Below are 21,244 nucleotides of genomic sequence, written 5' to 3' on the forward strand. Positions count from 1 at the left end.
TGGTCGTCTGTTTTGAGAAACCCAATGAGCCACAGACAAATGGTTCAGAACCGTGTCGTCATTCCAGAAACAAATGGCCCAAGAGCAATTAAACCACATCTTGAGAATTTCCTCGACTTTTGATGGATCTCGAGTCAAAGATACACTGCATGTGTTTCATTTTATTCTGAAATGTGGTAAAATAAATAAATAATATTCAATCAATAATTCCGTTTTGGAAGAGGACAGGCAGGTCTGATGAATCTTCTACATCGATGAACAATGAACCAAGTTCACAGGTTAGCAGCAGCGACCCGAGCGCGAGATGGAAATGAGTTAAACTAGCAACGAAAGCTTTTATTGTGAAAAGGGTTGAGGCGGAAAGAGGAGCTGCGAGAAACATTTCCGTGATTGCTTATTTTGAACTCGATCCACTTCAAGTGAAACCAAGTTGGCCTGGAAAAGTTGCCTTTGAAGCCTGAACCGTCCTCATCGAACTTATTTTAGACGTGACCGTGTCGACCGGAAGTTCCTCTGTGATGCGTCGTCAGTGGCCACTTGATGGACGCCAGCTTTATTGTCGATAACCAGTCGCTTGTTTAAAGGTTGGTGTTTCACTTTGTTTCCGGCTACGAGTCGAACTTACAGACCTTCGTGCGGAAGCTAACTGACACTTAGCAGCTGATGCTGCGCTCCTCATAAATATTCCAATATGTTCGACTTTCATGGACCAATGTGGAGATTTTCCGTGTAACTGCTTCTATAGTCATTAATCACATTAATTCGTACATTTTGCTCACGGAAGTATAGAATCAGTGCATTAAATGACACTGAGATTACAGTTTATAGCCTTAGAACTTTTCATTTGATGGTACTTTGTTTATCACTTCTGATGGTTTATTATCTTTCTTCACTAAACTAAAATCGTGTGCTCTGATTTATCAGAGGTTGAGGTTGTCCAACTGGATGATCGTGACCTACTGATCTCAAAAGTGACATGAAAAAGACAAGAGAAAATGTCTCGATAATGGTCAATGAAAGCCTTGTATATCCATTACAAGTTTGGTATTTGGGATGGAGGCTGCTGTCCACCTCAGCTGTGTGTGGGTTTGATGGTGGTGTCTGAAAGAGAGTGCTGTTTGCGCCTGCAGATGTTGCGAGTGGCTCTGCAGGTCAGCTCCCTCCTGGTGGGACTCTCCGTTCTCCTGCCCGTGGTCACATGTCTCCGCCACCATGGTCTTCCTCTCAGACCGGAGCTGGGTTCATCCAACCACTCGGCTGCGACAGGTACTGTGTGGAGACTGTCTGGTTCGTGTGACCTTGAGTGGGCCAGTCGATGGTGGAGCCCAGCCAAGAAAAGCAAACCTGGCTGACTCGACTCTGAACTGGTTGAGCTTGAATGAGGACGTGAATGATGATTGGATGAGGCATGACTGTGACCTCGCGTGAACTGCTGAGGTGTTTAAATGGAGCCAAGTGACTTGTGCGAGTGAAGCCCTGTCTTAACTGTCCTCTGTTTGTTTTGTCGTAGTCAACGTCTGTTATGTAACTTCATATTTGTTACTTCATTTCTTTATTTTATGGAAATCAGGTTTCCAATAAATGTTGTATCCTGTGCTATTAAAGGTTTTTTAGGTCATATTAACGGCCAGAGAAAAACACTACTACATTACTTCTTCAATTCCACCCGTCGTGTACTGTAAATGCTTCTTTCTTCACACATGCTAACTGTGCTATGCTAACGGATGTTTCAGATGTGGTGGCAGAAGTGGCCCGTTACGCAGATGCCGCCAAACAAATCATCGACCTGGCCGTGTTCGGCGCCGCTCGGAATCGCTCGTACAGACGTCTGGCCGACTTCACCGACGCCATCGGCCACCGCGTCAGCGGCTCGCAGAACCTGCAGCTGGCCATCAAATACATGCAGAAGGCTTTGACGGAGGACGGGCTGGACGTGCACCTGGGTGAGCACGCCGTCAGACCTGAACAGCTCGGCGCCGCTTCAGAAGTCTGACTTGTGTTTCTCGTTCAGAGCCTGTCAAAATTCCTCACTGGGTGAGAGGCAAGGAGAGCGCCGAGATGATTCTGCCTCGAGCCAAGAGTCTGGCCATGCTGGGGCTCGGGGGCAGTGTTGGGACGCCGCCTGAAGGTAAACAAACACACAGAGTGTGAGTCCATGCTTTCCTCACGACGCAACCCTCCAACATCTGTCCAAGGCATCACGGCTGATGTGCTGGTGGTTCAGTCCTTCGAGGAACTGAAGCGCAGATCCAGTGAGGCCAAAGGGAAAATCGTGGTCTACAACCAGCCGTTTGTCAGTTACGGGTTGACAGTGGCTTACCGAGAGTTTGGCGCCTCCGAAGCGTCGAAGGTCGGCGCTGTGGCTTCGCTCATCCGATCCGTCACGCCCTTCTCTATCAACAGGTAGCTCAGATCATCCGATGATGACCGGCGGACTGTAAAAATCTCTTCCCCTCAAGTCCCCACACAGGCTGGCAGGACTACCAGGCTGGAGTCAGGCGCATCCCCACGGCTTGCATCACAGTGGAGGACGCCGAGCTGATGTGGCGGATGGCTCAGAGGGGGCAGCGGATCACTGTCCGGCTCACCATGGCGGCACAGACGCTCCCAGACGCCGACTCTTTTAACACTGTGGCTGAGATAAAGGGATGGCAGCACCCGGAGCAGGTAGCTGCCTCTCATCTCCAGGTTCTTCCCGAGTCAGTCTGTCTGTCAAAACCACTTGACAAGTTATAGAGTGATGCTGACCATCCACTCAGGTGTACAGTACACAAGATACACACACTTGCAAGGTCTCCTACTCCCTGGTGGTCTAGGGTTTAGAACTGGTCGTGCTCACCACTGTGTCCAGGGTTCAGTTTTAGGTGGCAGAGCTTTGCACTCCCTGAGTTCTTTTCTAATCCTGATTTCTGTTCATTTCTTGCATACGAAGAGTCCCATACTGTACTGCAACAGTTTCAGACTAGAGAGTCATTTCAAAAAATCACTGATTTAATGATCCACTATAAGCCTGAGCCTGAGGGTGTTTTGTGTGAGAAAATGGTCAAGTGTTGTTAATGTATAAACCTTTTTGCTGCTGGGAAAGTAGGTCACTTATAACCTCATCAAGATGACTTGTAACTGCCGGCAGCGTGACTCGCTGGAACTACACTCCTGAAGTATAGACTCAGTTCTATTAGCGTCACGCGTGCCTGAAACATGCCTCACGACTGAGTCGGGGCTCTGCCCAGCACAGGGCTCCCTACGCTGGGGAGAACCCTGGGAGTTCCTCACGGTCTCCTTGACTGTCGATGAAGTGAGAGTGTCCTTCACCTGCTCCCTGCTGAAAGTGGCAGCAGTTTTAGTTAGGCACATCTAGAGACTAGCTAAAGTCCAGTGACTCATTCTGTGTGAAAGCAGTCACTTCTGACACTGGCAGAAACCTTCTAACCGCCGGTGGATGTGTCTGATGTAACAAGGCTCACTAGCGTTACCTGCGTCTGCCAGTTTGTTGACTCATTTTCCACATGAACTGCAGGTCGTTGCTGGACCTGGCACAAAAGGTCAGATCATGTTTTCTGACTTGCAACACAGCTGAGGGGAAAGTCGGCCTCCAGCATGGACTGGATTTCGGCTGAGCTCCAAACATTGTGTCACATGGAGGAGGACAGGAACCATGATCCATTGCCGGTTTTCTCTTGTTCATCTCCTGCTGTGTACTGTCTTCCTCTCAGGTCGTCTTACTGAGCGGCCATCTGGACAGTTGGGACGTGGGGCAGGGTGCGATGGATGATGGAGGCGGAGTCATGATCACCTGGGAGGCTCTGTCACTCATCAAAGATCTAGGTAACTGATCCATGGAGACCCACAACACTGATGTCTGGGGGTCGTAAACCTTGGTTATAAAAGTGATGCTGCTCTCCAAGGTTCCTGATTGGACAGTGTACTGAGTGAAAAGAAGTAGCCTGTTATCACCCTGCACGGTAACTGCAGTGCATGTTGGAGACCCTGGCTGTTCTTCAGTGTAGTTTAATATCCTGTTGCAGTGGCTTATTTCTCCAGATTTATCTTAAATGTTCTTGATATTAGCTGTTTCCAGCAGTGACAAACCTATTCCCAGGTGTGCGGTGGGGGGCGGGGAGCTGCGAGTCACACAACAGTTTTGTTAATTGTCCTCCTCTCTCTGCTCTCCTGCTCTGTTTCCAGGCCTGCGTCCGAGGAGAACCCTGAGAGCAGTGCTGTGGAGCGCCGAAGAACCCGGGGGCGTCGGAGCACAGCAGTATTTTGATCTGCACAAAGTGATTTGTTTTTTCTTCCTTTCTGACTCTGCCATCATTGTAGTCCTGACCAAAAGTGCATTGTCCAAGATGGCACCGAACCTTCACGGTTTGCCGAGACACTGGAAGGTCACCAGACTTGTCAGCTGATGGGTCACAGATGTACCTTCACATGAAGACTAATATATGCTGCAGACTGTTGCGTGACCGTCTCTGCTTCATGGACAGGTTAACATATCCAACTTCGACGTCGTCATGGAGTCTGACATGGGGACGTTCAGCCCAGTTGCTCTGCAGTTCACAGGAAGTGACGCCGCACGAAAGGTGAGCTCATGAGTGGGTCAAAGTTCAAGTTCTTCCGTCGTCATGTTGGCAGGGGAGTGATGTGATGGATGAAGCACCTCCTCCCCTGCTGGCCTGAGCTCCTGCTGAAGGAGCGAGTGTTGACATGTTGTTCCTGTTAGGAGATGTTCTTCTCTGTTGGGTCCTCTTTATTGAGGCTCCCTAAAACGTGTGTCCCATCAGGTGATGGCAGAAGTGGTGAAGCTGCTGGCTCCCATTAACATGACCAGACTGGAGCCTCATGGGGAAGGCACCGACATCGCGCCGTGGATCGTGGCAGGAGTCCCAGGTCAGTAGGGTCAGCGGTGTTCTCAGAAATGTACAGAAGTCTTATGGCACACGTCTCTGCTGGAGTCTGTCCCAGCTGCCCAGGGTGAGATGGAGGGGACAGCCTCTAGCACGAGTGGGAGGAAACCCGGGTTTCTGGAGCAAACCAGTACATTGTTATTTTGACATTACAGCCCTTGTGGTGAAACAATTTCCCCCTCGCCTGCGGTTTCTCACGGATAACAACCTTTGTCACCCTTCTTCATCTTCCAGATTCTGGCTCGCTATTAAAAGGGAGGCTTCCATCAAAAATACCATCCTTTTAGGGGAGTTTTTGTTTTCTTTCCAAACTATGATTACTGTGAACATCGTGCTCTCTTCGGGTCATAGAGACCTCCTACTGTTTCATTCAAATTCTCCCCGTATTGGCCGGCGATGATCGTGTGACTCGCTCAGCCTGTTGAAACGTTTCTAACGTTCGAGACTCAAAATGACGCTGCAGAACACCTGCAAAAATCAAGTCAATTCCAGCTTATTCATTTCATAACCAATGTCAGTCTCACCTGTAGTGTTTCTATTTACATACTGAGCTCGTGAACACTACTGGCTGGCTGAGTGCCAGTTAGACAGCGGTGTCAGGAGTCTGCTGGTGAAGGAAGAAGTGTCTTCGGTGCCTTTTCTAACCACCAAGTGACATTGAAAACAGCAGGTGATGTGCTCTCTCTCTCTCTCTCTCTCCTGCAGCCTCCAGCCTCCGAGTGGCTGACGAGCGATATTTTTGGTTCCACCACTCTGAAGGTGACACCATGAGCGTCCAGGACCCCGGACAGATGGACCTGTGCTCGGCAGTGTGGGCCGTGGTGGCGTTTGTGGTGGCTGACCTCCAGGACATGCTGCCCAGACAGTGAGGATGCTCAGGCTGACTAGAGATCTGCAGGTCCTTTCTGCTCCTCCGATTTCCTGAACAGACTTAGGAGACTGTTCCCACGAAGGTCTCTCTCCGTGGTCAATGTCATTAAATTCCTTTGCGGCACTGATGAGAGCCAGCATGGTGGGTTGGAGCTGTGATTTCAGTCATGGCCTTCCTCGCTGCTGTGGCCATGACCCTGCTGCTGCTGCTGCGTGGTGGTTGCTGCTCAATAAACCCTCTTGACTTCTGCTTCCCTGATCAGCGTCTCCATGTCTTTCCTCGCCAGAGTGGACTTCCTCCTATGGCCCAGATAAGGCACGTGAAGTGGACTGTCAGCGGCGGCGGTGGGATGAATGAGGCCGGGGCCAGAGAATAAGAAGCTAGACGTGAAGAGCTTCAATAGCAATTCACTTGGTTGGTCACGCAGTCCTGTTCAGGAGGCGCTAGAGAGCCTGTGGCCATGGGGTCTTGTCTGAGGTCGAAGGTCATGAATGAAAGCACAAGATAATATTGTCTGTTTCTGTCTTGCCCTCTGGAATACGATGTCTCTGATCCTCCTCTAGAGAGGTGAGAAGTGAGGTGTCTGAGAGGCTGGGGTCACTGGAGAGGGAAGTCAGGGCCCCGCTGCTGAGGCAGCAGCCTTTCAGACTCCTCATCAGCTGACTGGAATATGAAGAAGGGTCTGGTTTCAAACCAGGGTTTTGAGGAAGCGATGATCACAATTTGTGAGAATCCTCTTTCTTCAGTTCCGTCCATCGCTATTATCTTTGACGTTGTATTTCCCCTAGGAGAGGAAAGAGGAAGATGACTGACAGGCGTCACACTGACCAATAGAGGAAGAGTGGGAAGAACAGGGAAGCAGCTGAGGTCACGCTGGTTGGAGGACAGAATCAGACGGGAGGTGAATCACTGAGATTTTATCGTCTCGGGGCGCCGCACTGACCCACACTGCTGATACAACACAAACAGCTGGGATTTCTTAAGCGGAGAACTGATAAGTTAGCGCTCTTGGTGGGTGATGTCAAGGTTAGTCAGGCTGCCAAAACAGACAAGCACGTAGGGCTCTGTGTTGGAGGAGACGCTCGGTGACTTCACTTGGCTGCTGACTCGCACCAGACACTTCTTTTAGTAAAGAACACACACACCCGTTTGTTTCACTATCCTTAGGAGGACCTCTCATGGCCATCACCCTTTCCCCAGCCTCTCCCCTTAAACCTTCCCATCCAAAACACATGGCTCACCCGAACCAGGACTCTGAACCAAGCTGAAGCTTAAGCTCTGTTACAATGTTAAGCTTAAGTCACAATGACCCAGTTATTTTGAAGTTTTAACCCTGAAATGGAGGCTCCAAATGTCCCCACAAAGTCACATGGTCCTCACAATCTGTCCATCAGCTCTCATCATAATGTCACGATTGTTAAATAGAGGGATGAAAAACTGAAATAGGAGTTGGAACTAAGAGATGAGTTCAAATGAGGATGAAAAGCAGAAGTCAGGGAAAAAAGCATCTTAAAATGAGACCTGCATCATCTGAGCGTGATGTGCCAAAGGAAGAGAGAGGTTTTCAAATCTAATTCTTCAAAGTGCGGAGTTGAGGTATTGTTGGGACTCTCATTGATCCATGTGGTCAGAAGTGCAGAGGTCCACGTGTATTTCCTACAGGTCTGAACTGGTTTGTGAGCGGCAGGTTAGGAGTCATAATGTTGAAATATGTTTTGGACCCTGGAGTTCAAGCATGAGAAGTGAGAACAGAAGGCTTCTTCGAATATTTTATTTATTGTTGTTTATACAGCTCCCTCTTGTGGAGATTATTCTGCGCTGCATCTCCTCAGTGTGAAACGTTGAAATGGAATTTTGCAGCAGTAGAAAAATGTATTAAATAACATTGGTGATAAACGAGGACGAGGACGTAAAACTGTATTGCAGCATGTAAAAAACAAACCCATGAACCACACAGACAAAGTGATGCGTCGCTGCAGACGTCCTCACGTGGCCACAGGCCTTCTGGAGTTGAACACCTTGATTCCGTTCTGCATGGAGGAACGAGCGTATTTGGTTAACAGAGCTCCAGTGGTCTGTTTCTCTCCACACAGGTCCCTGGAAGAAGGTGAAGGTCACACACAGAAGGCCATTGCGACCGAACAAGAGGCAAACACTGACTGTATGTACGGCGTGATGTCGTCCTCGGTCCATTTCTCCCGCAGAGTGAAGAGGTAGTTGAAGCGCTCCAGCGTGTCCTCAGGAAGGTCCTCCACTCTCAGGAGACAGATGGTCTGGGGGTTGCAGGAGCGGTCCACCAGGGCAGTGCTCTGGAGGAGCAACAATGTTATTGATGAGAAACGTAGCAACTGACAGCAAGGCTGATGATCACTCCGTGGGCGGAGCAACAAGTGACCAAGAGGCATCAGTGGAGTGGGTTTTTGTGAGTGGTTGGATGGAGAACAGCGGCTGCTACCTTCAGCTGCTCCAGCCTGGTGCTCATCCCCTCGGGGACACTCTGCTGCCAGACCTCCTGGAACTCTCTCAGGTTGAACTTGACTGCATTCTTCAGCAGCATCAGCGCAGTGGCGCGACAAACTTTGTCCTCGTCCAGAGCGTAAAACACTTCTCCTGTTGGATGGAAAGAGCTTTCAGCTTCATGATGAAAAGGCTGAATTAAATGTACGGTGATCATTTTCACAGATTCAAAAAGCCAGAGCAGACTGCGTCAGAGTGAAACCTCCTCCCAGTCGCTCCTATCTTCCTCAACCACTGCTCACTTCCAGCTGCATTAGCCAGAGGAACTGGACCATCAGATGGAGCAAACACACTCACCATTGTCGGTGAAGCGTCTGCCGTAGCAGTTGAGGCAGTGCTGGATCATCTCCCTGTGGAGGAGAAGCAGATGGGCATCTCTCTCCCAAACCTCTCCAGACCGTTCTTCGCTTGTTCTTCACCTACTTTGGTTCCAGTGGCGACAGCTCCTCCAGACTGGTCTGCAGAGGAACCCTGTCGAAAGACCAGGACTCCGAGTCCACCAGTTGGGTCACGTGACCCAGCAGCTTCATCTCGTAGTAAAAATCCAGCACACGCCAGAAGCCTGGAGGAACAGCCGGATCATGTGATCTCACAGTTCAATCGCACAGGAACTGCTCCTGAAAAGTGCTGTCCACTGATGCGTACCGTCGACCTGACAGGCGTGAATGGTCTCCAGGCGCTGCAGTAGCTCCGCCTCACTGGCCTGGATGGTCTCCAGCAGATCCTGGGTGGTGTACTGGAGACGGCATGAACCAAATGAAAGCTCAGGCGAGAGGGTCCAGGTCAGAGAGGCACTCAAACACCAGGGTGTCCTACCTTCTTCCCCGCCTGCTCTTCCTGCCCTCCGATCGCAGGTCCTTCATACGGATTCTCCATCAACACTCTCATCAGCTTCTTCAGCTTTGGCCGGTGCTTCCTCACCTCCCAGTAGCCATTGCAGAAGCCCCAGACCTGCGGCGACCGGTGATGTCAGCCAGGGTTCGTTCTGGTCTGGTGTTTGGCACCTACCTGGGCGTGCAGCAGCTGAGTGTGGTCCTGACTGCCCGTGAACTGCTCCGGAGTCTGGCATCCAGGTAGGAAGAGGAGCAGGTTGGATGTGTCTGCTATTTTCAGGTCGTAGGTTTTGTCACCGCTGCAGAGCACGGCGTGCTCGTCCTTGTCCCCTCTGATCACCAGACTAGGGAACAGAACCGGGTCCGAGACGCGCTGCTTTAGTGACAAGTCACGTGACGTCTATGCGCCGCAGTTTTTAACTGGACGTGTATCACTGGTGAAGGATCAGTCATGTAGTTAAAATGGATCCGTTTCAGTTACTGGCGACGCTTGTGCAGTAGATGCGTTCCGTCCAGTTGCAATCATATGATATATACACACACACACACACATATATATATATCGATACCTTTGACGTGTATTTGGCAGACAAACTGCCGATATATATCCTTCCTATATATATATATATATATATATATATATATATATATATATATATACCAATGTTCTCCTACCTTTGACCCGATTCTATGTGTTTGCACAGCGTGTCGTCCAGCTCCATCAGACAATAGTCGCCGGAGGAGACGTTCTCGCTGAAAGACAGGCAGTGGATGGTTCTCTGAAGATCCTCCTCCTTCAGCTTGGCGACCTGCAGTGTCGCCTGGACTTCCTCTAACGTTCTCATGCTGGACGATCCACTCTGACAGCTCGACTCTGCTGAAGTGGTGACTTGTGTTGGTGACTTATCAAATTTCCCCGCGTTCTCGCTCCCAGCCGCCGGAAGGAAGTGACATCGGTGTAGCGTCAAAACAAATCCGAGTATAATCAAGCGCTTGACCGGTGAGCGAACTTTATTCCGAATTCAAGTTTACCTCAACACGTCACTTTGAGTATAATTTGGTAACTGTTAGTCAAACAACTAAAAAAAGTGCCTTGTATGAGGTAGTCACTTTGTTTAAAGGGGAAAATAAAATGCGGAACGACTTTATCCGGCGATGTTTCCGACGGGAGATTATATCGTTGCAACGTCTCACGTTTGGGGTCAAACATCTCGAGGATGAGCTCACAGCGGTGGTGAAATGTCGAATTTTTCTCGGTCCGCCCAGGTGATGTTTGTTCACATTGTTTTTGTTGAGCGTGCGACAGCTGTGACCATTAGCTTGCTAGCGCGAGACGGGAATTGAAGAGTTTTATTTACGTGTTCACTGGTTCTTATACGTCAGACCTGCCCACAGCTATTTCTATTATCCATCGCCTCACAGCATTCTCGACGTCATTTTACTCGCGTGCTGATGCATTGCGTCAATTAAACTGTTTCCTGAATCAATATTAACTCGGGATTGCGTCAATAGTTCACCATTTAAATACACTACCAGCTCTTTTATAACGTTTCATGCGGATATTTACCTCTCACACGTGTAGTGTGAGATTGTATTGTCCGAAACCTGTCTGACCTCACTACGTTCACAGGCAGGACGTTTCATGGGTTTATTGAAACTCCTCTATCTTCCAGCAATGGGCCACTTTTGCTCGCTCCTGGTTCCTGATCGATGCCAGAATGCAGCCTCCGGGGAAAATAGCTGCAATGTGCTCCGTGCGGTTGCAGGGCAAGCACAAGCCCATCTACCATGCGATCAGTGAGTCCTGTGCTGGCTGCTGCTCGCTCTCACCCGGTGTTTCTTCTTCATGAGTGTCCCTTCTGGGGCGACCTCCTTCTTCATCCTCCTCCAGTCACACCTTCATTGTCATGAACCTCATCGCTGGTCAACATCCTTGGTCCAACTCTGTCGCTCCTCTCCATGTGTCTGACTTGGTCTCTGAACTTGTCCCTCAGACTGACTCATGACAACATGAGTCTGTGATATTCAGCGTGTTTGTCGCCCTCCCAGGTGACTGCGGTGACCACGTGGTGGTAATAAACAGCCGGGAAATTGCTTTCTCTGGAAATAAATGGGAACAGAAAGTCTACTCATCGCACACGGGGTGAGATCACAACTCCCTCTGTTGAGGTTTACGTTGTAGTTATTAAGACAGATTATTAAAGTGAGTTTTGAGCCAAGTGCGTCATCAACTCCATCACTTACTTCATGAATGTGTTTCTCTGCGCCGCAGTTATCCTGGTGGCTTCAAGCAGGTCACAGCTGCGCAGCTGCATCACAAAGACCCCAAAGCTGTAAGTCTGCTGCGGCAGTGCTTCAGAGCCTTGAGGCGGAATGTGAAGTCGACCGAGCAGAGTGTAACTCCTTCACTGCAAAGCTGCCTTCTAACGTGGGTCGTCCTCCACAGATTGTGAAGTTGGCGGTGTACGGCATGTTGCCGAAGAACCTGCACCGACGCACCATGATGCAGCGGCTGCACATCTTCACAGATGAGGTGAGTGAGCGCCGCCTTCGGGTCCTGACCTGCACCTGTCAAGTCTGTTGGTTGTTGCCCGGGAATCCAGCGTGTTGCTCTCACGCCTCTCTCCAGGAGCTGCCGGACGACATCCGAGCCAACCTGACAGAGGAGCTTCCTCAGCCGCGAGAGATCCCCCGCAAGCTGAGCGAGTACACGCCGGAGGAGGTGGACGCCTTCCCCCGCCTCTGGACGCCGTAAGTCTGCTCGCCTCCTCATCTCTGCTGTGGCGTGAACATGGAGTGGAGTGGAGTGACTGTGGCTTTCAGATTTTATTTGGGGGGGATAATGTCTTAAATATTCAGATATTTTTAAATTATAAACATAGTCGTGTCTCCTGTACAGTTTGTCACAAAAGAGTTGTAACACCTCTATTCGACCCGAAGGGGGCAGCATTGCCAGAGGAACGCGTACTGACTGTTTCGCTTTAGTTTCCTCGGTGAACACGTCCCAGCTCTGTCGAACTCAGCTGATCTGAGGTCTGTGAGTGACCATCAAACTGAGTCTGACCACAGCTGGATGCTGACTTCACCGCAGGGACCAAGGTCTTGCTGCAGTGTGGAGGGCTTCGAGGAGCTGCAGGTCACATGACTGGTGTTGCTGCAGGAGATTCTCATTTATTAAAGGCTGAGGTGCAGCGGAGCTCAGATGGTGGCGGTTTGGTTCTAGGGTGTGGGGGGTGGCGGCGTGTTGCTGTGATGAACAGTCGTCAGCGCTGTGACAACGGTGTAGGACCCTAGAATACAAATGTCACCGCTCATTTTGGGGAAGTTGGCGCCGGCTGTCAGCAGCGAGAGCATCTGTTATTTGTCATAATCATATTCATGACTTTCTGAGCTGCGAGATTGAACTGACACCTCGACCCGCCGCCGTGGTGGTGTCGCGGCGCCACGCTGCCTCTGACTTCGCCTGTCGGCAGCGTCTTTGTGTGCAGCTCCACGCATCCGTCCGCCCGTTGCCCGGGAGATTTGGGTCAGAAGCCCAGCTCCAGCTACTGCAGGAGGGAAACAAGCCTCCTGGAGTAGAGTGTCAGAGCTGACCAACAGGGGGCGTTCAGAGCTCTGGGCCCCTGGACACACCCTCTCCAGGTTTCTGGGGCTCTTTTCTCAGATTGCTGCCCCCTTGACCCTTCCTCATATGAGTCAAGGAACTCGGCACTTAAAAGCGCTACCTGTCAGATCCGGGTCTGGCGGGACCCGCATCCCGGCCCCGGCAGGTCTCTCTGGGTCGCCTCAGTTCCGACGCGTCAAGAGGCCGGATGTATCTCCCGCAGTGCGGACTGCTGCTGCCAGCCTGTGAGCTGACCAACCGGCTCCTTGTGCACTGGTGCACAACCGTCTGTGGGTGGTCTTCAAGGTCAAACCCATCTTAGCTTGTTTAACACTTGCTGCCACACACACACACATCAGCATCAACGTGGGGAACCACAGGTGCAACGTGCAACACTGGCTCCGGATGTTGAGGGCTTTCACGTTGCTTCATTTCATCAGCAGCTTCTGTTGGAAGGTCAACCTTCACAGGGGTCAATAGAGGTCACATGACTCTCTTCAAAGGGTTGACGCTCATGCCAGACCAGAGAGGATTATGGGATGTGCTTCCAAAGGAGCCGTTAGAGTTGTAATGGCTGATGATTGTTTTCTCCTGCCAGCGCAGCATCAGAGCGTGATGGTATCTGCGGCGCTAATCTGCCTGAAATGAAAGTGAAGCGTTGCAGCCAGAGTGTGGCGTGTTTTCATTTTCTGAACCAAGATTGGATCAGTTGGGCTGCTCAGCCGTCACTTCCTGCATGTTGGCTCTGATCTCTGGCGTCTCCTCTCCTCCTCAGACCTGAAGACTACCGCATGAAATGAAGCCGCACCGGGGAGATGACCGGCCGGCAGCGGAGGTCATGTGTGCGGTATCACCATGGCAACTGTCAACACATCCATCTGAAGCGTGGGTCCAGCGCCGTGGCTGTGTTGATGGAAATGAACTTGTGGAGCGTTCCTGGAGGAGGTCCTCAGAGGTCACGCCTGCCTCGTCTCAGAACAGATTTATTGGTTATAAAAGCAGCAGACAAATAAATAGGTTCATGTGGCCGCGAGACTGTGTTGAAGAGAGAGAGAGCGTCGCTGCCTGGGTCCCGACCTCTGGTCAGAAACCTGCAGTTTTTTTCTCTTGTTTATCTCTATCATCTGAAAATGGTTGTGTCAGTGGAACAAAAGTCCGTCATCTGTCAGAGCCTCGGAGTGGAGCCTCTGCTGCGCATGGTAGTCCATGCTCTCGGGGCCACTGAGAGCTGAGCCAGGGTCAGATCCTGGTGGGCTCTTCAGCCAAAGTGGAGCTGAAAAAACATCTGAATCCAAATCTGTGCAGAAGGACACTGAGGCTCTACTCCGAATCTCTGGGGCTGACGGAGCTGGTTAACCTGGTTGGAAGTGTAAACGGCGACGTGAGATGTTCTGGAGACATGCAGCTTGACAGGAACGTGACCCGGAGACACCAGGGACACCACAGAACACCATTAAACATAGATCAGGCACTTTTGGGATTCTCCCCACTGGAATCCAGAAATATGGTACACGTTATTTACACGTCAGTGGGCGGAGCCTCACCACAGTCTCATGGTTCAGTTCAGTTCAGAGTGCGGCGCTCAGACGCGCCTCTGTTCCGCGTCCTCGCTCTGATCCATGACAACCACGTCGCGGGAAAACCTCCGGACCACTCCCGGCGACCGCAGCTCCACGTCTTCAGAGTGGGCGGGCCCTGAGCGGTAAGCCTGCCGACCGTGATGCTGCTGCGGCGGGTAGCCCCGGTAGTAGGGGTCCTCTTCCTCATCCTCCTCCTCGCCTCCCTGGTCGTTGTTGTACGGCGGGTTGTAGGGCTGGTAGCCGCCGTGCGGCAGAGGTCGGACTGGGACGGGAAGAGTCGCGGTCAGTGCGTGAGGAAGACGTCCACCGCCGTCGGTCAGGAGCCGCTGAAGAGTCATGCAACTGCTCGCCCAGGTTAGTGAAAGTTAGTCGTGATTCAGAGAAACTTCCTGCTGCACCAAAGCTTCTTCAGAATCAGGCGACTGGGTGAGAGGGGGCCGGAGACTTTCCACTTGGGGCGAGTTAAGGAAAATGAAGTCCGTTTTTCTGAATAAATGAGACGTTTGCAGGAAATAAACAGCTTCTTTTTGGAGCTGTTTATTCGTCATGAAGAAGGGAAGGTTCTATTTACTGAGATCAATCGAGGCTCTGATTAGAAATGTTCCTCAGAATGAGCAACACATGCAAGTGAGATTTGAACAATAGATTGTATGAAAAACATTATTTTAATAAGAATCTGCAGTTGAAATGATTTGACTAAATTATTTGTAAAATGGAGCTGAACTGAATGTTAAATGTAGAATGAAACATGATGTAATTCCAAGAAAGAATTAGGTTATGTCATTTAAAAAAAATACAAAAATATATACACACATATTTGAGGCTTTTAAAGCCATTTTTCCTTCAACAACAAAGTCTTTTTACCTGCATGATTAAAATCTACAAAGTTTTGAAAAATAAATACGTTGTAGCCATTTCAGTTTTAAAAGATCAAATGTGTCCCTTTCCTTGTGGCACAAAGTCTAAAGCCTCCAGTCCTCCTGACTGAAGTTTTTACATCTGATTTATTCAGAAAAACTGAAAAACCAAAAAGTTATTGTGAAAGCAGAAGTGAAGGAGGATCTTCTCTCTTCCAGAGTCAGTTGTGAGTCAGTTCAACATCCCGTGAGTCAGAGCTGCTCAGGGTTGACAACGATTATCCATCCCAAAAAACAAAAAACCACGCGGCGTCATGTGAGGAGGGCGAGTGGAGGAGGGCGCTCAGTAATCATTCCCATAATCCCGTCGAACTTGAGGAGGAGAGAGGAGATGTTAGCTCACGGCAGCAGGAGACACCGACACAAACACACCAGAGAGGAAACACCAGGGACGTGAGGTGAGGGAAGAATGGAGGAGGAGCCCAGCCAGTCAGACCATCAGACACCTCAAGAAAGTTCAGGACTTTCACATCAGCTCCAGCGTCCTGCTGTGCACGGATGTGTTCCTGGGCCTCTGCAGCCAGGAGGTTCTGTCCTCCACCATCAAGCAGTTCTGAGTTTCAGACGAGCCTAAAGGCATTTTGCCCTGAAAAAAAATCTGTTCTGCCGTCCAGTAAAAGCAGCCCGTCTTGATGGATGAGACGTGACATCATCCCAGACAGATGAGACGTGATCGGGACCCGGGCCAGAGCTCCACATGTTGGGGCTGCGATGGCTCCGGGCACAATCAGAGAGAGAGAGAGAGAAAGAGGGAAAGAGAGAGTGAGAGAGAGAGAGAGAGCGAGAGCACAGGCTTCACTGTGGCGACGCGCACACACCAGGCACAAATGTCCCAGTTAAAGGAGGACGACTATAAACATCAAATTACTCTGACAATTGTCTACAAGAAGCTGGCGCTGAGAAAACAGCAAGTCGGCCGCCGCGACAATAAACCAGGGTTTATGATGGAAGGAGAGCATCAGCCTCGCTGACCACTGGAGGTTTGAAGAAATCACCCTAACCTCAGCAAACATGGCCGACACTCAGCTGTCACTCTTGCAGAGACACTTGTAGATCAACACAGGCGTGTCAGGCGTGCTTTTGGTTGTAAGACACTGTGTAACTTCATTCTGAAACACACGGCTTCCCAGGCCATGTGCAGTGACTCGGGGGGGCGAATTTGGCCCCAGGGCCTCAGGTTGGATGGTGACTGTGTTTTTGTGATTGTTGTTGTGTTTATGAGTCTGAGCCTTCGTGTAACGTTAATGTGTGTGTGTGATGTTGCACGATGCCGCTGGTCTCACCTCCAACATTGTATCCCATACAAGAGTTCTGGTCACAGTACCCTGGAGCTCCGGCAGGCCCGGTGGAGCCGGGGTTCCCTGGTCTTCCTGGCGTCCCAGGGTTACCAGGGCGACCGGTCGGCCCCTGGCTGCCTGCCCTTCCTTCACCTGGCGACCCTGAAGGTTTGGAGGAGTTTGGAGTCAGTGTGGGCTTCTGGATTCGTCTGAAGATTCTTCATCACCACAACATGCTCTCACAAGAGAACCTGACGCTTCAGTGGAGCTCAGAGTGTGAACGTTATCATCCCCCGGATGCAAAGAGAATGTCAGCAGACATTTCACTCGAACATTTCAGAAGTGGTCGTCTCCAGGTGCATCAATCGATCAACAGACACACCAGGAGAAAGCATCTGCTGTGGAGCTGTGTGTGTACCTGGAGGTCCGGGTGGTCCTCGAGGCCCCTGCTGTCCCACCCCTGCACTCCCTCGCTCTCCTTTCTCCCCCGGCAGACCTGGAACACAGTGGACCTCCTTCAGAGCAGAACTAAAGTTGGCAGCCGTTTTGGGCTCCTTTATGACACCAGGGCAGTTTTGGGGGGAGGTGGGGGTTTGGGCACTGAACCCTCAACATGTGCGTGTGTTGAGAGTAAACATCTTGTTCCCATAAAACAATAGTTTATATAAACCTCAGGCTCCAGACCTTCTCTCCTCCAGCTGGACGGGACCGGAACTTCCCGTCCAGAGATTCCAACATCATCTTGAAGAAAGTTCTGAACAACAGGGACGCCCCCTTGTGGTGAAACCACGGTATGTCCTCCACCATGATGCTGGAGCCTGGAGGTCTGGTGAACCAGTGTGATGGAGAGTCAGTCTGTGAGGCTCCTCTGAAGAGTGGGAGGAGCCTCAGTTCATCCGTCTCACGTGGGTCTGATGTTCACCTGACTTGATTCCAGTATCATAGTTGAGCGTATATAAGAGCTTAACGGAGACAATGTTGGAGGACTTGTGCTGCACACGAGTGGGACCTGCGTGCACGTGCAGATGTGTCTCCTGAGTATCAGAGCGCCGTCCTCTCTCACCTCTTTCTCCGGGTCGTCCGCTCTGGCCGTTGGTACCGGGAAACCCCGGCCGGCCGGGTGAGCCTTGCTCTCCCTGAGCTCCCGGGGGGCCTCTTCTCCCCGGCTCTCCAGGTGGTCCTGGCACTGTTCGGACTGAAGTGGAGGACTGGACTGGGATCTGGTTCAGGATGGAGCTGTAGCGGGACAGGTGGCCTGGCAGGGAGGATGGAGGGAGACGTGAGTTCCCGCATCACTGATGAAGAGCTACGGTGGCGGAGGAGAAACGCACTCTGGATGAGCTGCTCACACACTTGTCGAGCGATCGTCCGCACGGCCATCTGGGACTGGAGATCCCCCTGCAGCACAGACCAAAGAGGTTAAACCGCTCTCACCCATCACTCAAAATCATTCCGGGGCGACCTTGTGACAGAGGAGGAAAACCAGCACAGTGCGGCACGCACACACGATCTGCCCTAAAACTTGAGCACACTTCACGTGGAGTTCCTCAGGGCTCCATATAAGGGCTGCTCCTGTTCTCAAGCTTCCACTCTTCCACTACACTCAGATGAGTGCTGGACTTAGTTCCCCCTGAGGAAGGAGCCTAGTTCTTCTGGCAGTTCGACATCAGAGACCTTGGTTTTCAGAGTTTAAACTAGCGTGCTGTTGAGTGTTGCTTCTTCCATCTGCAGCAGGTGTTCACGGTTAGAGTTTTCTTCCAATCCATTTCCTGTGTGTCTTTAAGTGCTTTGTAAACAAAGCAGATAAAGTTCCCTAAGATGGAAACTGCAGCTAGAAAACCAACCGTGAAACCGCTGATGAGAGGACATGTTTGTTGTGCTGCAGGAGCAGATCTTCTGTGGGAGACTCTACTGCCGTCACCAGGTGTGTTTAGTCCTAACATCTACACTCCATCATCATTGTTGGTGATCAAACACACGAGGAAAGTTTGTCGTCCAGAAGCACTATTTAATTACACGTGCATTGCTACATTAACAATCTAATCTGCTGTTCTGTCTTCACTTCAGTGGTTTATGACTGCAAAATTAATTTCCACACCTCAGTGAGAACTCTGGCCACTGCAGAGGACGCAGGCCTTCAGACGAGCACAAAGAAAGGCGGCGCAGAGTTGTGTAAAAACAAGGATGTTTAATTCATATCTGGCAGTCGATGTCTGTCGGCCTGCTGTACTGAAGATGTAGAAATGATCGCAGCCTGAGGTTTAATCTAGTGAAATCAATGGCGGGGAGGGCGCGAGGCAGCGAGTCAATAGTTTGGGCCTCACTTTGACAAAACGAACATTTCCCCTGCCAAATAAAGAGCAGCGAAGTTGGAGTGTTGGACTGTTTTACTCACTCTTTCTCCCTTATCTCCTTTGGTACCAGCAGGACCCTGGAACACAGAAACACAGGGATAAAACATTAAAGAGGAATCCAGCTTATAAATAGTGAGTCTCATCCTTCACTGGTCCGCCTCTCCATCCAGCGTTGCACACGTCCAGGGATCCAAACGCGCAAATATGCTTGTAGCTTCTTTGTCTGCTGCACTGTCACACACATAAAGCTCAAATCTTCTGCGCCCGCAAATATAAAAACATCTCCTCTGCGCTCTGTTTCGACTGCCAAAGCCGTAAAGCCCACAGATGCATATCTGACCACAACATACACAGCGCGTCTGCAGAACACATAAAGCCTGCGAGAGAGTATCAGGCTGTAACGCTTGGTAACCAGAGGCTAATAAAAAAGCCAAGCTTTCCTGGCTACAACGGCCTGCGCTGATATGATAAACACCCCTCTGACACTGTTGCAGCTCGGGAATAAGAACCTGATTATCATGGGAAATCTGACCGCTGACAAACTCGAGTTGCACAGGAGCGGCGACTCTTCCATGAAACTATCACACACAGCAGAGAGAAACAGCCTTTTTCGTGCAGCAGGAAAACATACTTTTAATAACGCGGGCTAATCCAGTCAGGGATTGTTTGGTGTGTTGCGCGGCACAGATAAGAGCTGATTCAGATCTGTGCCGTTTCTCTTGCGTAAGTGGCGGCCGGAGGCTGCTCGCCACCACGTCAAGGAAGATGGATCTAAGAACCCTCAGGTGGGTGACTGGCTGCAGACCTCATCTATAACTGTGTTGTTGGTGTCATGCGCACGCTGATGGCACACACCTGCTGAGGAGTGCAGTGAGTCAGACCATCAACCAAACACGTGTCTGCTCGGTTGAAGTGGGTTCGTCATTGGGAGAGACTGGAGAGGACAAGGTCAGAAACCAGTCCATCAGGGGGAGAGGTTTGGAGACTAGTCAGGGAGGACAGATGGTTCGTGGGGAGTTGGAGCGGGAGTGTTGCAGAGTAAGACCACGGCGAGGAGGAGGAGGAGGAGGATGAAGACAGAGGTCTTGCTGAGGTGACCAAAGCAGAGGAGCAGAGAGACGCATCAAGCCTGAGCAGCCATCATGTAGGAACACTGGCAGAAGCTGAGCAGCCTTCATCAGGCAGGACCTGACGCTAAGAGACACTTCAGAAAGTTAGGATGGCCAGCGCAGCAAAGTTGCCTAATGAGTCAAGCACAACTCCAGTTATTCAAATTCCACCAGCAAAATGCTGAACCAAACTTCAGCTTTAATTTATGGCTGTTTTGGAGTTTACTTAAAAGTGGAGGAGAGAGGTGAGTGGAAGTGCAGTCCAGGGGTTCAGAGATGAATGCTGCGGCTGTCTTATGCATAAATGCATGCGGTTGGTGTCGGACGGAGGCGCGCAGATGTGATCTGTCGCTGGCACCCGGTGCAAACCTGCTCCGATGTCAGGAGGGGACGTGATTTATGGTCTTTTGTCCGTCAGCCAAACGTAGCTGCTGACCTGCAGAAGTGACCTCAGACTAGATTATCTGTCCCTGCCGCGCCGGCGTCATCGGTTCTTGTTAGCTCAGAGACCTGCTCCAGTTTTTCCCTCTGGATTTCAACAGAATCACACTCATATCAAACAAATGCGTATTCACTCACAGGAAGTCCCTGATCTCCCTGGGAGCCCGCGGGTCCACTCGGTCCCTGTGGTCCAGGGGCTCCTGGGGCTCCCTGCAGCAGGAGCATAACAGCAAGTTAGTTGCACAACACCAGAAAAGTGCATGCAACAGTTGCTGGTGCCAGAACAGGTCAGGACTTACAGCAGGTCCGCTTGGTCCCTGGCGCCCCTGTGGTCCAGTGTTACCAGGCAAACCCTGAAATACCAGAGAACACACACATAAAATTTATCCTGTGCGATTTTTAATTTCCCTGAACCAACAATTAGGGTTAGAGAAAACTCCACCAAGCAGCTCACATGCATGTATCATTTACACGCTGCTATTAGACCTGAACACACGTCTCCTCAGAGCATCAGCAGCTTAGTTTCCCTCAAGCTGCTGGGCTCCTCCGTCTCGCTTCCTGCTGCTTCAGGACACCACATGAAACAAAGGAGCCCTGGTCTTCCACCCGAAGGCACATTTATATGAGCAGCGGTTCACGTATTAGACACAATAATAACATGACGTGAAACCAGAGAGCGGAGTGAAGGGCTTTCTTGGTCACTGAGAGTGCACTGTGCTATTAATAGAGCGTCTGCGCTCTGGATTGATCATCAGAAGAGTTTCAGCGAGTAAATCCTCTCATTTCAGCTGGACTCTGTGGTCGAGTCTGATGCTCTTTCAACATGGACGCTCATTA

The 21,244-nt window shown here is 50.7% G+C and overlaps 4 protein-coding genes across 8 annotated transcripts in view; 2 read left to right on the forward strand and 2 right to left on the reverse strand.

Moving 5' to 3' along the window:
• The first annotated feature begins 380 nt into the window (after positions 1 to 380).
• On the forward strand, positions 381 to 6,207 carry LOC128746853 (carboxypeptidase Q-like). Its single transcript, XM_053844226.1, has 12 exons — positions 381 to 584; positions 1,131 to 1,266; positions 1,734 to 1,943; positions 2,012 to 2,128; positions 2,196 to 2,403; positions 2,460 to 2,667; positions 3,714 to 3,825; positions 4,186 to 4,277; positions 4,485 to 4,580; positions 4,782 to 4,887; positions 5,610 to 5,769; positions 6,062 to 6,207. The coding sequence occupies exons 2-12, from the start codon at positions 1,131 to 1,133 to the stop codon at positions 6,087 to 6,089; spliced, it is 1,473 nt and encodes a 490-aa protein (XP_053700201.1). The 5' UTR covers positions 381 to 584; the 3' UTR covers positions 6,090 to 6,207.
• A 1,334-nt stretch (positions 6,208 to 7,541) lies between these two features.
• On the reverse strand, positions 7,542 to 10,155 carry dscc1 (DNA replication and sister chromatid cohesion 1). The gene is made up of 9 exons (XM_053844228.1): positions 9,801 to 10,155; positions 9,301 to 9,469; positions 9,109 to 9,243; positions 8,938 to 9,028; positions 8,716 to 8,854; positions 8,590 to 8,642; positions 8,231 to 8,385; positions 7,936 to 8,084; positions 7,542 to 7,872 (listed from the first exon to the last, which is right to left on the reverse strand). Exons 1-9 carry the CDS (start codon positions 9,968 to 9,970, stop codon positions 7,761 to 7,763), a joined length of 1,173 nt encoding a protein of 390 aa, XP_053700203.1. The 5' UTR covers positions 9,971 to 10,155; the 3' UTR covers positions 7,542 to 7,760.
• Positions 10,156 to 10,301: 146 nt separating this feature from the next.
• Positions 10,302 to 14,519, forward strand: mrpl13 (mitochondrial ribosomal protein L13). The gene is made up of 7 exons (XM_053844230.1): positions 10,302 to 10,391; positions 10,799 to 10,922; positions 11,175 to 11,268; positions 11,398 to 11,458; positions 11,572 to 11,658; positions 11,755 to 11,876; positions 13,505 to 14,519. Exons 1-7 carry the CDS (start codon positions 10,365 to 10,367, stop codon positions 13,527 to 13,529), a joined length of 540 nt encoding a protein of 179 aa, XP_053700205.1. The 5' UTR covers positions 10,302 to 10,364; the 3' UTR covers positions 13,530 to 14,519.
• Positions 13,147 to 21,244, reverse strand: part of col14a1a (collagen, type XIV, alpha 1a) — an 87,675-nt gene continuing 79,577 nt past the window's right edge. For 4 of the 5 annotated variants that reach the window (XM_053844222.1, XM_053844221.1, XM_053844224.1 and 1 more), the window contains 8 exons: positions 20,707 to 20,760; positions 20,546 to 20,617; positions 18,899 to 18,934; positions 17,835 to 17,901; positions 17,567 to 17,758; positions 16,922 to 16,999; positions 16,510 to 16,665; positions 13,147 to 15,538 (listed from right to left, as the gene is read on the reverse strand). In XM_053844222.1, the coding sequence (XP_053700197.1) occupies positions 15,510 to 15,538; positions 16,510 to 16,665; positions 16,922 to 16,999; positions 17,567 to 17,758; positions 17,835 to 17,901; positions 18,899 to 18,934; positions 20,546 to 20,617; positions 20,707 to 20,760 (684 nt within the window). In that variant the 3' untranslated portion in view covers positions 13,147 to 15,509. The remainder of the gene's footprint in view (positions 15,539 to 16,509; positions 16,666 to 16,921; positions 17,000 to 17,566; positions 17,759 to 17,834; positions 17,902 to 18,898; positions 18,935 to 20,545; positions 20,618 to 20,706; positions 20,761 to 21,244) is intronic. The other variant, XM_053844225.1, reaches the window with a different exon arrangement.

This window comes from Synchiropus splendidus, chromosome 15 (genome assembly GCF_027744825.2).
Source record: "Synchiropus splendidus isolate RoL2022-P1 chromosome 15, RoL_Sspl_1.0, whole genome shotgun sequence".
Lineage (NCBI taxonomy): Eukaryota > Metazoa > Chordata > Actinopteri > Syngnathiformes > Callionymidae > Synchiropus > Synchiropus splendidus.

Excerpts from the sequence above, each read along its gene's own strand:
- dscc1 (XM_053844228.1), bottom strand. The coding sequence starts at position 9,970 with ATGAGAACGTTAGAGGAAGTCCAGGCGACACTGCAGGTCGCCAAGCTG. Across the intron at positions 9,029-9,108 it reads AAGAGCAGGCGGGGAAGAAG|TACACCACCCAGGATCTGCT; the intron begins GTAGGACACCCT and ends TGCCGTCTCCAG. Across the intron at positions 7,873-7,935 it reads GACATCACGCCGTACATACA|GGACCTGTGTGGAGAGAAAC; the intron begins GTCAGTGTTTGC and ends ACCTTCTTCCAG.
- LOC128746853 (XM_053844226.1), top strand. The coding sequence starts at position 1,131 with ATGTTGCGAGTGGCTCTGCAGGTCAGCTCCCTCCTGGTGGGACTCTCC. Across the intron at positions 4,581-4,781 it reads GAAGTGACGCCGCACGAAAG|GTGATGGCAGAAGTGGTGAA; the intron begins GTGAGCTCATGA and ends GTGTCCCATCAG. Across the intron at positions 4,888-5,609 it reads GATCGTGGCAGGAGTCCCAG|CCTCCAGCCTCCGAGTGGCT; the intron begins GTCAGTAGGGTC and ends TCTCTCCTGCAG.
- mrpl13 (XM_053844230.1), top strand. The coding sequence starts at position 10,365 with ATGTCGAATTTTTCTCGGTCCGCCCAG. Across the intron at positions 10,923-11,174 it reads GCCCATCTACCATGCGATCA|GTGACTGCGGTGACCACGTG; the intron begins GTGAGTCCTGTG and ends TCGCCCTCCCAG. Across the intron at positions 11,459-11,571 it reads ATCACAAAGACCCCAAAGCT|ATTGTGAAGTTGGCGGTGTA; the intron begins GTAAGTCTGCTG and ends CGTCCTCCACAG.